We start from the raw sequence: 16,029 nt of genomic DNA, 5'->3' as shown, positions 1-16,029 counted from the left end.
TTTGGCAAATCCTTTTGAAAATATCAACGCTGACAAATCTCTCTCCCAAAGTCACAGATGCATATACCAAGGTGTCATGTTAGAACACACAGTTCATATGTATTTTCGTGAAACCACATAATTCATTATTCAAAAAGCTCCAAACTATATGTCTATCACAAAATGTAGAAATCACCAACTCCTTTAGATGGAACTTTGAAGGAAGTCTGTTTCTACAGAGAGGCCAGCCACTGTTTTCTCTCTGGTCCATTCTGATTGCTGAAGATGTTTCTACACATACAATGTCATTAAAAACTTAACGATCTTAAGTCTGTAATGGAAGAAGTAATCTGTTACATCTGTCAGCTTTAAATATAAAATGGTGAGAAGTGCTTGTGTTAGATCTTGTTCTGTTTGTATCAAAGGACATTGTGGCAAACGTCTATGTGAAAAAGATGGAAACATAAGCAAGCCTTCAGAAAAAACACTACAACTTCTTTCCTAACATGAATTTCTGGTACTATCTTCAAAACATAACAAAGATAAGGATAATCTTAGAACATATTGGCAAAAGATGTAGTACAAGGGCAAGACAGCATACTGACCTTAGTAATCAGTTCTGCTAGCGAAATAGCAGACATCTTAAGCTCTTAAGCCCCAAAGAAAGCTAAGGAAGCTGGTAGTTCATACTGCAAATTCAAGTTTAAGGATAGCTTCCTTGCTGGGACTAATGTATAAGCTCTAAATGTTATTGACCATATAAATCTTTTCATTGTTATGGATACAGAATAGGCTTTTTCTCTTCAAGAGCAAGTCCTCCATTATTAGTTGAACCTTGGCATGAAGTTCTGGCCACAGAAGTCATGAAGAACAAAAACACTTGTAGGTGCAGCATGTACCTTGCTGCTGGTGCTCCTAAGATAGCAAATAGTCTTCTTATGCTGCATATCTCCAGTATATCAAACAGAAACCTACACAGTTCAAAATTCAAATCTATAAAGCAAATAAATATGTTGCAATAACTGAAGAAAAGGAATCCTGATTGCTGAGTAAAAATGGCCACACTAAACTGCAAGAACCTAGTAGCTTTTATTATTGTTAGAAAGAGCAATATAGAACTAAAACAGTTATCAGACTAGTTTAATACAACAACACATAGACTCACTCACTAACATCAGCTGTTTGGATGACCAAAGACTGAAGAAAGGATATAAGACAGTCACCACCTCCCTTTGGAGGAAGGCAGTTCCCAGAGCTCTGCAAGTCTCTTATACAGAACTGACAGACATCTTCAGGAGATTTAGAATCCAGGCAAGTTCAGTGTTGCAGGGAGAAAAGAATAGCAGAGGGTAAAACCATCACAGAAAGTGGTCAAGGAGAAACCTGATTTAACCGATTGCATTCACAGAATGATCCCACGTTTTACATATTTGAACAAAATGTGGGCATTGAAGAGCACTCCCTATGTTTTATCCAGGTACATTAGCTTTGCTTTGGGGATGAAACCTAAACAAACCCCAAGGCCTCACCCTCATCTCTTCATTTATCCTGTACAGTTTTTCATACCTCTGGATCAAGGTGCTAGAAATTAAGCTAGTACAGCATTTCATTCCCCAATTCTCAGCTGATTTTTTTTTCCCCATACTTGAACTGTGCATTAAATAATCTAGACTAGGGACTTAACCAGAATACAACACAGCTGCCTCCTGGCCACATGCCTATAACTCTTCTCTGTGGACAACTTGATCCTCTTTTTAGACTCCCTACTTTCAACAGAGGCTTTGGGCTTCCCAGACTGAAAGCACTGAAGCCTTTCCTTATTCAGTGCAAGAAAACAAATACAGTTGAGTTGGCATATTTCTCTTAGACACATTTCACAAAGGCAGTGCATGCACAGCTAATATGTTTTGGAGCAAATAAAAACACAGTGAGCACAGATAAACCCAAAAATACGTCTGATGACAAAAGAAAAGCCTATATGGAAGAATCAAAAGTCTCCAAAGATGATTCAGAACACAGTAAATGTCTCTGAACAGCAAATGGTCAGGGGCTACTAGGATGTCCAGGAAAAGCACAACTCCTTTTCCTGTTTTTATAATTTTTCCTTTTGGCTACTATAAGACAGGCTAAGGAAACCTTTGATATGATACAAGGAGGCTGCCTGCTCTTATTTTTTTATGATTGATGAGAGAAACAACAGCAGCAGCTAAAAAGTAGGGGAAAGACAAGCAGCTAGTTGCTCTGATCAGAATCAGCAATTAAGAGAAACTGAAGGTAACTTGATTGCAACAGTCCTAGTTCTATTGCTTGTGAAAGCAGGTTCTGGTCTCCGAGATGGCAGCATATAAATTCCCAAGATGCCAACATGGACAAACACTGAAAGGAGAAACCACTAAGAATAAATCCTTAGGAAGGACAGAATATAGCAACTTTTAGGTTGTCTATTGATACACTGAACTTTTCTTTAGAAAAAAGTTATCTCCAAATATTTATTTTTCAGTTGTGAACCTTAAAAACTAAGCAGTTACTGCAGCAAATCCGGCAAGAATAAATGAGTAGGTAGAGTCATGCACAGTAGTACATGGTTGAACCAGGAAGGGTTAAACTGATGTATGACTTGCTTTTGTCTCCAGCCAAGAAATGTACTAAAAACTAGGAAATTTACTCTGCAATACATTAAAAATTAACCTGAACCTTAAAGATCTCAGGAAAGAGTCTTAACTGTGTAGAATAGTATTAGAAGTCAACTTTTTTAAAATACAGGAATTTTTGCTAAGTAGAAAAAAACAAAAACTCTTTGAAGATACAACTGGCACATACTCTTCATTTTTATATTTACTACAAGCAGTATTTTTACAAGTTCCGGGACATGAAAAATTGGTAGTCCATGTGGAAAAAGCCTTTTCCCTTCTTTCCACTGGATATTTCAACCTTCTTTGGAGAGACATTTGGTCACTCAGTCTGAAGGTGACTGGCTAGAGACACTAGTTGTACAGACAAATGCTCTGCCTGGTGTATTTCAAGATACATCTGAAAAAGAGATTCTCTTTATCAACATTTGTGTGCTGCTTAATAGCAAATTGCATGTCCTCCAAAACAGCACTAAAATTAACCCCACTATTATTATTGTTAGACTGGTAAAACTTCCTAAAGGTTACAACACATATATAGAAAACACAAAAGCATATTTTCAAATTCTCACTTAACCCAGATTATTCTATGTACTTGACTTGATATAGAGCTCCCTTAAAGTGAATCGTTTCACCAATACAGTGGACTTTAGGAGTGGTCCTCAGCATCACCATCCAACCTTCCAGTGAACACAGAGTGATTGTGCCAAACAGATTTTAAAGAGTGTATTCTGCCAAAGATTCCGAGTAAAGAATGAAGTGGGAATTAGAACTACTTACCTGAAAGGTCTGTATACAAAGATCCTAGTCAGCAAAAAAATAGCATGTAAACAATTACAATTAAAAGACAAATTATAAGCATCTGCATAAAACTCAGGAAACTTCATACTTCTCTTCGTGATGCTGGTCCTCTTGGTCACTGAGTTCATCATCATCTACCATATGCCCAAATGGTTCAGAAGAAATTGATACCATATTAGACAGAATAACTCTGCTATCACTGCTTCCTGTAAGAATCAGCTGATCATGAGAATGATTGTATCTGACATTCCAGACCCTAAAAAAGTTAAAGAAGAAAGAATAAGAGACTATTCTTAGTAGGTAGTGCATCAATGTTAAACATGATTTTTTTTAAGAGCAGAACTAAAAATTGATCTTTTAAATGTTGTAAGTACACATAGAAGTAAAAAGGCTCATTTCAAAGACTGTTTTTTGCCATCTTCATTTGGCTTTTAAGCTGTCATATCATCTGTTTTCTATGAGGTGTCTCTAGAATTCAACAAATAAGTGTAAAAAAAATCAAAATAACAAAACACACCATTCAATGGCGCCATTCCTTGAGGGTACATGCCAATTCATTATTTAGTAAGTCAGATAAATATTTAAGCTGTAAATATAAAAAAATTGCCCAAAGTAAAATATGGATTAGCATTAGCCTGTTAAACAAAAATATCACAGCATTCTTACAGTGAAGTTCAAAATAGATCCTAAAACAAAAGCAGGATTATGTTTCTCTTCAAATTTTACATATCAAGTTAATACTAATGTCTTATGGTTCTTGTTTTATTCTTTTTCTTTGAATATTTTGAAAAAAAATTATAAATGCTGCTTTTGTTAATTCACATCCTCATTCCTCAAAGGAGCTCCAGGATCCAGATTCCTTTCTCAAGAATTATTCCAACCCAAATTTTATAAACTATAAACCGTTCATCTTTCCTCAGCCATTGAAGTCTGCAAACAAGAGTCCCTCCTTACTCCAGCCACAGGCCAGAGCATTAGACACAGGGTGTAAATGTTCTCTGAGAATAAAATTATTTACTTGAATATTCTAACCTAAGGACTGTGAAGAGCGTGAAAAAAGTGGGGCTGAATTACTGAACATTTTAAACATTTGACAACAGAAGGATGGATGGCAGCTGCTTTACTACACATCAGGTGCATCAAACCAGATTCCATCTGAGAAGGCACACCTGCATCCCAGCTGCCCCACCAGCCAAGTTCTGTGCTGTGCTTCTCAAAGGTGTAGCCCATCTCCCAACCAGGTTAACAACAGCTTCTTGCCAATTAGACCAACATTGTCTAAACTCTTGACTCACAATTACACAAGGAACACTGACATGATGAAACTTTTTCTCTGTGCCAAAAAAAAAAGGTTATTCACAATAGCACAAACAGTTTGCGTTGTTTCTAAACAGTAAAATAATTAGCTGAATAAATTATGTAAGTCATCCACCACAAAACAGCATGCAGATAATTTGTTCTACCAGTGGGAATGCTCCTCTAGTGTCTTCACTGGTTCAGTGACATTTCTTGTGTCCCAGAATTTCACCTTGCAGTCATCTCCACAGCTAGCCAGGTAGTACTGTTTATTGGGATTAAAGTCCAGGTCTCGTACCAGCTGTCCATGTGCATTTTCTATGCAATATATCTGTCTGTAAAACACATTAAAAAAATTAAATGGTCTATAAAAAGCTAAGTGCACTTCACTGTCAGAAATCTGAGTTTCCCTGGAAACTTGCATAATCCCCTTAACACCCACAGACCTGGAGTTCCCATTGCTAGCGCATAGTTTAGGGAAATCCCAGCTGTTAACAACAGTGACTTGTATAGATTTCTCAGCTTGCTTCGAAGCTTTGCTCTTTTTATGTTTGCACTGGAATCATCTGGAGTTAAAAGGAAACACTAGTTCCAGATGATTCTAGCACAGCTCTGTAACAACTGGTATAAAAAGTATGCTACTAACCCACAATATTTTTAGGTAAGTGCTTCTCTGTTCCTAAGTACTTACCATGATTACCTATTTATGACATCTCTTCCTCCCTATACAGAAAGCTGAGACCCAAGGCATGCAAGAGATACAGCTTTTTATTATTGCTCTATACTGATGTTACCTTCTTGACTTCTGGCACCTATCACTAATTTACCTGTGGCCCTTAAACTACTCAGCCACGTGCATGTTCATCCATTTGGACCACTTGAGAAAACATTTCTAGTACTGCTAACAATCCAGCATCTCTATTGAAGCATCATGTTCCATTGGATGGTTTCCCTACCTGACCTGGGTTTTTTTGTTTCTTATTTTTGTTTTCGCAATTACATTACCATGTTTCTCAAAGCCACCATCTACAGTTCTCCTTAGACTTGACAGTCTTTTACAATCTTTGCTAGAACTTGTCAACACTTTGTGAGCTTTTCCTTTTCTTGAAAAGGAAAATGTTTCTTTTCACAAAATATACTGTCAAAAACAAACAGTCTCTTGCTGTTAATACCTACAAAACAAAATAGCTCCATATGGAGAAATTCAAAGTATATCAGGACTCTACTAAGCCCTATCGTGACACCTATGGCAGTCACAAGAGAAGTTACTTCACTATACAGCATCAAGACTCTTGTCCAAGTTTGAGAGGTTATCATTTGGGTATGTCTTCCTACCAGGTATTCTGGGAGTCAAATTAAAACTTCCTCTTAATTTCTGAGAATCTGCCTATGGAAAATTTTTGAGTCTCATGCTTGATAGCAATGTCCACTGCGTATTCAGCACTGCTTACCATGAAAGCCTTTATCCCAACTCAGCTGTTATTCTGACCACTTGATCCTGCTGGACTGACTTAAGCTCTGACTCGCCTATGGTGATGTGGGGATGATGGAAGACTTCCTGAGGTGCAGGTTGGTAGAGAACTTCTGTCTTCTTCAAGCTGATTTCCAGCCCAAAAAGCTCAGCAGTCTCTAGAAAGCAGCATGTTAAGCGCTGCAGAGCTGCTTGTGTGTGAGCAACAAGCTTTCCAATACTCAAAAGGGAGTGTCAGATGGTTCTTTCCAGGCTTTTTAGGCACCAATATGAATATTCTTTTCTTCATGCTATCATTCTACCTACAGCAATACATACACCAAATTTCCAGCATACATCCTAAGATTAATGCTAGATCACACGAACATATTTTTAAAAACATTCAGCCTAGTGTCTGTCTCCCCTGCTTCACAAGCTTTTCTCTGAGTAAGACTGCTTCTTAGTCTAGTCTAGAGTCTTCCTGGCCATGTTTTTTCTCCCCTTCTTTGCTATGTCCAAATAATGTACCCCATCTATCTCACAGCTATCACAGCCACACTCTGCAGAAGTAGCTATTCTAGCTACTTCTATAGTATCTCTCCTCTCTTTGCTGTTTTCTGCCCTTGATTCCTCACTCTCCTCTCATTTTTTGCATCTTATACTGCCACAGTTTATACTGCCCTGACTTGAGGCTCCTACTTCTAGTCTAACTAACCATTATCAACATTCACATAAATTAAAGATATATTACAGTGTAATTGCAGATGAGACTTATTCTTGCACATACTTTTCACGCCAATTGCAAGCTCTTTGGTGTATCCTAGTACTCAAACTAGTTTAAGGACCATGTAACCTGAGCTTCACTCTAAGAATTGTGGGGTTTGTTCCTGTCCCCCAAGCTAGCCCTTTCACTGACGAGCTTGTTAATATCCAGACTATCTACCTTTCGTAGAAGCTACTCAGATTTAATACAAGAGACAGAGTGTGGGGTGACAGTGAGTGCATCCCTTAAGGAAAGCTGTTTGGAGTGCAGCCTTGAAGAGAACAGAGCTACCTGGTGTGTGTGTGTGGCTTGTGACCAATGAGAGGCTGTGGTGTATATAAGGTGAATTGGTTAACCAATTATGTGGTGGCATGTTGGATGTGAGAGAGTATAAGCAGTGTGGATGTTATTGCGTGAGAGATCTACTGGGATGTGAGATGATGTAATAGAAACTTCTAGGAGCTACATCTACTACTCCTTCTACTATGAACTATGAGAACTGTCTGTTATCTATCTTGAATAAACTCTCAAAGTTGTAAGCCTTCTGATGTCTGCTGTGCCTGAGCTCTTCTGACCACCATCCACGCTGCACCCCTGCTTGGGACTAAGAGGTGACCCCAATAACAGAGCATGAAGCAGACATCACAATATTTAACATTTTCTCTTTGAAACACAGGCTTTAATCTTAAGGTCTGCATGCTATATGTTAAAAATAGGATGACTACAAAAACATCACAAAAAAAGGAAACTTAATAAAACCCCTTCTCCTTTGAACTCTCCTTCCACTCTTTGACACTTCATTTTAAAGGATCTTTAAAATCCAAAATACACACATAAAGTGAGATTTTTATGTATCATTTTACAAGGTAAAGAACAGGATTTTCAAACCTAATGACAAACATACATATTTGTATTTTTAGTTTTCCTTTCCTTAATTAAATAAGCTTTTTTGGCAAAAAAACATAAGGCTGACAAACAGAGGGATTTATTGCTACACCTCTGAGCTGGCAGGAACCACAGAACAAAATTTAAAGTCATCCCCCTTTAAGGCAACAAAAGTTATTACCAGACATCAGTCTTCTCGGTTTAGTGATAAATTACTATGTGCTAAAGGGATAAAGTGCATTTTAAAAAAGCTTGCACAGACTTTAGTAGTCATGGCAACAGATGTGCACAACATCACTCCTTTGCTTATCAAAATCACAAGTGAGCAGGGGGGAAACACCTTATTAGGTATACTCAGAGCTTTTATTTGGTTATGATTTTGATAGATTCAGCGATTTCTTAAACTAGCATGCTACAATCTTTACTCTAGTGTAGAACATCCTTTGTTAAAATCCAGAAAATAAAGAATGAACTTAACCTGTGAATTGCCTTCAAAGATTAAAGTCACCTTTAAATAGTATGCTATGAAGACAGTTCATCGCATAGTCAGGACTGTTGCTAAATCATTTTCAGGTTGAATTACTACCGAATAGCTTCATTAAGGTAATCTCTCTGCATTGAAGAAATCATCTTGAGGGTAGTACACAGTCCAATAAAACTCAGAAAACAAAGTTAGAATTGAAGCTGAGGGGGAAAACCAGAGAAAACCCTTCAGTAAATTGTAAATAAATCAGCTGTGCAAGCCCAACTACTCCTTTTGTAAATTATACGTTTGCCACATTTCTTATCTTTAAATTAAAAAAATGTTAGGAGCAATGAAAGAAAAAAAATTATCTCAAAAGGAGAATGTCTTTTGGAAAGAACATGACTGCAGTTTCTCATTACCTCATGCTTCGTGTATCCCATCCTCGAACAGTGGTATCATTGGCTGTTGCAATCTGTGTACAGTTGTGGTGTGGACTCCATCTTCCAGAAGTAAATTTTAATTGCCCTTTCCCTTCCAAGGCTGCAGAACTAGAGAGCTAAAACAATGAAACAAAGGTGGCAAAGTTTCCAAATGTAAAATTAAAATGAAATTAGTTCCACTGAAGACAAAAACTGCCCAATAGCCTGTTGCTCCAAGCACAACAGACTAGCAAATTCTAGGATACAAAAATAAAAGAAATTAAAAGCTAGAGCTAATTTTCTATCTCAGAGTAATTTTTAAAAAGGCTTATGCAGTGTAATGTCTTCAGAAATATTGTACTACCGTATAAACTAAAAAAACAGCTTTGGATAATTTGTTCTAACATAGAAAGACAATATGGGGACATTACAGAAATTTGTAGCTGCCTTGGATACACACACACACACACACACACACACATGCATTTAGCTTTGCTAATAGTCTCATGAGACTTTCTGAGTGTCAAAATGCCGAATTTTACCTGTAGAAACAGAATTATGGTGTCAAAGACCTTTGAATAACTATACAGTAGCTTTTAAAAATAAAATAAAATTTAAAAAAATATATAAAAAATATCAAGGCCCAGGTATCCATGCCCGTTCAAATAACAGTAGATACTAGATCACAAATCTACTGTCTGTGAGAATTAAAGGTTCCAGTTCCAAAATCAGGCTTGCATCTCATTGAGCTACCTACAAAGCTAATGAAAAGAAGGTCCAAAGTATCATAGAATCACAGAATCGTTTGGGTTGGAAAAGACCTCCGAGATCATCAAGTCCAACCCTTGGTCCAACTCCAATCCATTTACTAGATATGGCACTCAGTGCCACATCCAATCTCAGTTTAAAAACCTCCAGGAATGGTGAATCTACCATCTCTCTGGGCAGGCCATTCCAATCTGTCCTAGTTCAGCAGGTGGGACCAGCTATCACTGTGTGGGAGTGATCAAAGCTGTGTATGCTACCCCCTCTATTCATTCCCCAAGGACAATGGACCATTAGCAGCAGCTGGCCAGGGAGCCATTAGCACCTTCACACCCAGCCTGAGGGGGCGTGGCTGCTAATGGGCCATCAATGGTTCAACAATACCCCCTGGCTCCCAGAGTTAATCACCCATTGTGTGAGTCCCCGCCCAGGGGGGGGAGTGGGTGCTCCCTGAGGGTACATAAGTGGTAGGTAAGAAGACCTCAGGAACTTCTCCTCGGATCCAGGGGAGCAGCAGGACCTCGACAGGAGGAGACCACTGCTCTTGACTGGAGTACGACCGAAACTCTCGACCAGACTACAGCCATCACCTGCATGAACAGGTTTCTCACTTTTTTTTTTTTTTGGTTAGGACTTGGGGGGAACCATGCGGGTCTCAGCACAAGGGCTAACAAACCCCTTTGGGTTTGTGCCCCAGGACACTGGGTTGTACTGCTAGGTTTTGTGAGTTTAAAGCAATTTCTCTTTGTGTCAGTGTATTTATGGTAACATCTTTCATTAAATTGTAACTCTGACTTATAATCTCTCTTGTGGTGGGTCCATTTCTTCTGCCGGTTTAAAGATAAACCCTGATTACTCCCTCTGTAAAGAATTTTCTTCTGATCTCCAACTTAAATTTCCCCTGGAAGAGCTTGAGCCCGTGCCCCCTTATCCTATTGCTGAGTGCCTGGGAGAAGAGACCAGCCCCCACCTGGCTAGAACCTCCCTTCAGGTAGTTCTAGACAGTGATGAGGTCACCTCTGAGCCTCCTCTTCTCCAGGCTAAACAACCCCAGCTCCCTCAGCCTCTCCCCATAGGACTTGTGCTCCAGTCCCTTCACCAGCCTTGTTGCTCTTCTCTGGACCTGCTCCATCATGTCAATAAAGTAATCAGCTTTCTCTTTACGTTGAATAGCAAGTTATCCTCCAATTCCATTTGAACACGGTGGGAGGAAATGAAGTTGCAGACACTTCAAATTACATTTACTTTTAATCACTTCCTGAAACTGAAGGAGGGGGGAGGAAACCCAAAGTACTTACATTTAATCAGGTATGAAATTTACACAAATTTCAAACAGGCAGACACATGACTTTGGTCATCTTTCAGACAACTTCTACATTTAAAATTGTTTCACTATGAGGTATTTCATGAAAGCAGATTACTGTGCTGGATCTTGTTGGGTTCTAATACAACACAAATATTTTATTAAATAGTAGATATCTCAGCAGAAATATTACACTTTAATGGATGAAAAAAGACTAGAAACGTATGAACTGCTTAAATTAACTGACACCAACAGAAAAATATGCCGTCAGTATAAGTCTGTTTAAATCTATTTGTATATTGTGCCAATGTCCATTTATGTATTTGGCTTTTTACTATTACAGTTCCACCAAGAATAAGTATTTCTTTAGCATTACAATTAACAATCTAGAAATTACAAGTCTTATCACTGAAGTCAATGCTACCTCAGTTGTGTTGTCCCCAAAAACTTTTCTGCCTCATTTTTTTTTTTAAAGAATGTGGAATTCCCAGCATGCAAGATCATATAATGCTCATGTGTTAATGAAAGATGTAACACTGTGGCCAAACCTACTCCTCTAGCACCATTCCTCTAGAACAAACACTGTCTGAAAGCCTTTCTACAACTTGCAGATTATCGATAGAAATAAAAATCACTGCACAGGACACTGGATGCAGGATAATGAAATGCACATAAAATGTCATTTGTGACATACACAAGGTTCCAGGCACAAGAGAATATGCATAGCTTGTGTGGGACACTCAGAATATTAAACTAAGTTTCTTTAGTAAGCAATCTTATCCCATACAAAGCACAGACTGGGGGGAGGGAGGGAAGCAAATGTTAACACTGACAGTAAGATAGTATCAACAAAAAGAGCATTTCCTATCAGATACTGCCAAAATCTGTTCTTGAGATGGAAAACATCAAATATTCACCATGTGACTCAGGGAAGAGGGTCTTTGTCAGCAGTAGACAATAATTCCTCCAGCTTCCAGACATATTTTTTAAGTCTTCCCATTTCAACTTTTAAAATGTAAACCATTTAAAAAAAATCAGATTTTTTTCTCTATTCAATTGAAAGTTTAGGGTTGAGGTCAGCACACACATCCTGTGCTACCTTTTAACAGTATATGAAAACAAAAAAAAACAGCAGATATGTTAAATGGGCCAACTTATCCTTGCCTTCTCAAGCAATTCTTATGTACTTGCAGGAATTAAATTACAATTTTTCCTTGTAGGTATGTCTAACTACAAATACAGCCAAGTTCTCAATCCCTCTATGTTCTTTTGCCTGTCTTCTATGAACCTGAAAGTAACTGCATGGATTTACAGGACTACTAAGAGATAAGGGAGGGAGGTTTTGCTACCCAAGAAGGAATCCTTATATAACAGAAGGAAGTCTGCAAGTCTCCTTCCTGGAAATCCAAGAAATAAAAACTTAAAGGAAACTAAGTAGGTAGTTTGGAATCTAAAGTGCAAGTTCAAAAAAACCTTAGCTTTAATTTTAATTCATACTAAATATATGTACAGGTAAACAAGCTTTCTTTTTATCTTGAACTCTTTCCTTCACTTCTTTAAAGGCAGAAAAGTTGACTACAAAAGGAAAGGAAAACATAACAAAGGTGTATTTTAGACAGTATTCTCTCATGAAGATTTGGATCGGTGCTGCAGAGAAGATGAAGACACACAAGTCTGAGGGCCTCACTGGATACTGAAGGAAAAAAAATCATGGTATTATACACACAAAATCTAACTTGCATTAAGAAAAAAAGAAAGGAATAGAGTAAGATTGAATGTCTACTTTTAGACAACAAAATTAGGTATTGCTTTTGCAATGTGCAAGGATCATACACTGACTTCAGAAAAAAGGTCTGGAGGAAATGTTGAACAGTGTAAAATGGTTACCAGAGTATGGATGGATTTAACTCTGTTCCTAAGTGCTTAAGTGGAACAGGGCCACTGTTTCAAAGCTTGTGACACAAGAACAATAATAAAAGGACAGTATTACATTATATTACAGTTGTATGAGAACAATAATTTGAACTAATAATAAAGTATTCTGGAGGGGAAAAAAAGCCAAGGTAACATGATCCGAATAGAACTGTGTATGTTATCCTCGGTGAAGGAATTTTACAAAAGCACAGTACCTTAATATGAAAAAATTCTATCCTAGGATATCCTAGATATCAGTCCTAGGGACGACTACTTTCTGTGTATTGAAATGAAAATATCAATTACTCCAGCTTATTTTTGTCAACACACCCATAACGAATGAAATGGCTCTTTTTTCTGCTTCAGAATTTGAACTCCTAAGGGCTGACGTGGAAAGAGGAAAGGATAGGCAGTATCCTTCAAAAATACCCAAACCCCAATATATATTAAACTCTAAAAGGTACACAAATTATCCAGAAAAACCACAAGCAGCATGGGGACAGTGAACTAATTGTTCATGCTCTCTTCCAAAAAGAGATCTGTTTTATGGGCCACTGAGGGAAGCCTGTACAAGTCAGAACCCTTCACCCAGTGGACTCCATGACAAAAGACACATGGATACATAACGCTTACTTACATCCAAGAACAGAACAGGAAAGTACTTGGAAGATATACTAAGGGCTACAGTAAGTAGACAAACTCAGGTAGACTATTTTAAGGTTGACATGAAGAAGGCATGAGTGTTTTTCTGGCTTGTTATTGACAGAAACAGAAATATTGATGAGGACTTTAAATTAATTCAATTCCTCCCCTTGCAGGCAGCCATGCCACGTAGTCCTTTCATAACTGTTCTTGTCTACAGGTCCATCTTACAACTCCTTGCCTTTTCAAACAGCCTAATCATACTGGCAGCTCAGAGGTAAGCAACAAAATCTAGTTATTTTTAGGTGCTGAATTTCTACATGATAGTATGAAAATATTTTTTATTCCTTAAACACAAGTTTTCTGCTTTATACTACAAAAAGTAAACTAAACTTCAAGTTCATTCCCTGAATAATTCCTATATACTGATGATTCATTCCAAGTTCTGTCAGCAGTAATTTTCATTATTTTACTCCTACTTCTATTCTATCATTAAGGGGGCCATTAAATATAATTGATTCAAACTCTTTAGGAGCTGCATTCTATCTTTTTTCAGATCCACTAATTTCCCTTTTATTTTTTTTCAGACAGCTTTTTTTGCCCTCCTATAATTAATCTATGTTTATTCCAATTGCAGTAATTATGGGGCACTCTAAAAAAATTCTCCACTGAAATCCACAAGCTATTTCCTGCCTTGAGAAACAGCAGTTATCTTGCCAAGAACGCATCTCATGCTTATTCCTAACATCCTGCTTTGTTTGGATACCTCACTTTTATCCAGATAGCCTGTGAAATCTTCTGCCTTGTCTGGAATGCCACTGCATGATGCTATCTGTTGTTCTGAACGAAGACCACCATACTGCTAAAGAATCCAGAAGGGACATGAAATCCAGAAGGAATCCAATTAATAATTTGGATTAAAATTCCCAAAACCACACCTCTATTCATCCCCTTTGGGGAAAACCAGAAAAATATCTAGACTTTAATATCCCCATTTCATTTTGTTGCACTTATCTGTCATGCCAAACATATTGCATTTTCACAAGGAAGAGTCCTAGTGATTTCATGGCATCTGACCTTAAGTGTATACACAGAAATATTGACTGTCATCTTCTCAGCAGACTCAACCCACACCTTTTATATTGGCTGGGCTTCTCTTGGGTCCAGCTAATGAATATAAATGGCAAAGAATGGATAATTTAATTGCAAAAGGTAATGATGCAGTGAGCATAAGATTAGTTTCACCCCAGAAGGTAATGTCCTCAAAACAAAAATAAAGGGAGTGATCAAAAGGCAAAGAGAAATGTGTCTTAATGCCAATATAGGCAAATACTCCTGTATTAAATACTGTAATGAGGAAATGTTAGTTAAAAAAACATTCAAAGGAAATAAAAAAACAAACCAAAACAAAACCCCATACTGAAACCAAAAACATCCCAAACCAACAGAACCGTATAGTAAATTATGGTTAGTAAATATCTCTCATACAAAACTGACCAGATAATTCAGAGGACGAACACACCAATAATTTTATTTCAAAGAAGCTCTGAACATATTGGAAACCCAAAAATTCCAATTCTAATGAAACAATGCAACTTTTAAATCAGAGGCAGTTACAAAAAATGCACCAAATAAAGACTCAGAAGTTTGGATCAATGCAGACAAGTGGGAATTTTGACCTATGCAAAATTTTGAAGACTCATATTTTCAGTTTTTCACCTGTATCATACTTGAGTCTTAAACAAACTTGTTCATACACATGAAAAGTACATAAAGAGAGTGGCATTTAGTTTATATCTTGCCATTAAAATGAGTATTGCCTATTATACATACCTGTCCAAAAGGGAAGCAATTGAAATGTTTAGTTAAAACAGGAAGATCAGTCCTGCCCCAGTATAATAAACATCTTTTTACTTTTATTACATGATATAGACAGTGGACCAGAAGAAATTACTATTTCACCACCAGTTCATTGGCCTACAAACACTCCTTGTACATGGTGATATAATGTAGATATTTGTAAATGGAAAATATATTTACTGCTTACCCCTACCAATGCTGTTTTCTAACTAACCTGTTCTCAGAGATTTCTCCCACATTCCAAATACCATAGTAGCAAAGTATGGGGTAGTGCTAATTTTTAGAGGAGCTTTTGCTTGTTTTTTCTTTTAAAAACAAAGTCATCTCTCTAATGAAACACTGCTTATTTTTCCTTATTGCTCCCTGTAACTGTCAGTCCTACATAATTTCTTGCACATATAAAATGGCTACGTGTTTTTCAGGACTAGAATGAACTGCAGTGTTTTTCTGAAATTCTGAAGATTACCTCCTTCCTAACAGATTAGCTCCCCGTTAAAATCCATTTAAGCCTGAAAAAGCCTATGCCCCTAGAACTCAGCTTCTCTTCATTTTAATTATTAGAAAGTCTATAGCAGACATTTTAAAGACATGCTCAATGCTTTCCTCAAAGTCTCATTCAGCTGGACTCCAGTTAGGAACATACAGACAGGTTTAAGACAAATTTGTCACAGACAAAAATTCAACAGAATTGCAACAGTCCTTGTCATCTCCGAAGAGACTCACTTGGTTCAACATTTCGATGTGTTTTGAGGTATCTTTCTTGAGAGTCAAGTTTGCATGGACTTTCATCATCAAACTTCACTTTAAAAGCAGTATATACTGACTTAGTGTTGAAGCAAATATCATCTAAGAGCAA

The 16,029-nt window shown here is 37.4% G+C and overlaps 1 protein-coding gene across 1 annotated transcript in view; it reads right to left on the bottom strand.

Moving 5' to 3' along the window:
• Positions 1-16,029, bottom strand: part of EIPR1 (EARP complex and GARP complex interacting protein 1) — a 70,552-nt gene that overhangs the window by 7,044 nt on the left and 47,479 nt on the right. Inside the window, exons 6-8 of the mRNA XM_071548393.1 lie at positions 8,690-8,826; positions 4,874-5,041; positions 3,499-3,666 (exon numbers count right to left, since the gene is read on the bottom strand). Of these exons, the coding sequence (XP_071404494.1) occupies positions 3,499-3,666; positions 4,874-5,041; positions 8,690-8,826 (473 nt within the window). The remainder of the gene's footprint in view (positions 1-3,498; positions 3,667-4,873; positions 5,042-8,689; positions 8,827-16,029) is intronic.

This window comes from Pithys albifrons, chromosome 2 (genome assembly GCF_047495875.1).
Source record: "Pithys albifrons albifrons isolate INPA30051 chromosome 2, PitAlb_v1, whole genome shotgun sequence".
Taxonomy (NCBI): Eukaryota; Metazoa; Chordata; class Aves; order Passeriformes; family Thamnophilidae; genus Pithys; species Pithys albifrons.
The sequence above is the reverse complement of the archived record's forward strand: the minus strand, read 5'-3'. Positions and strand labels throughout refer to the sequence as shown.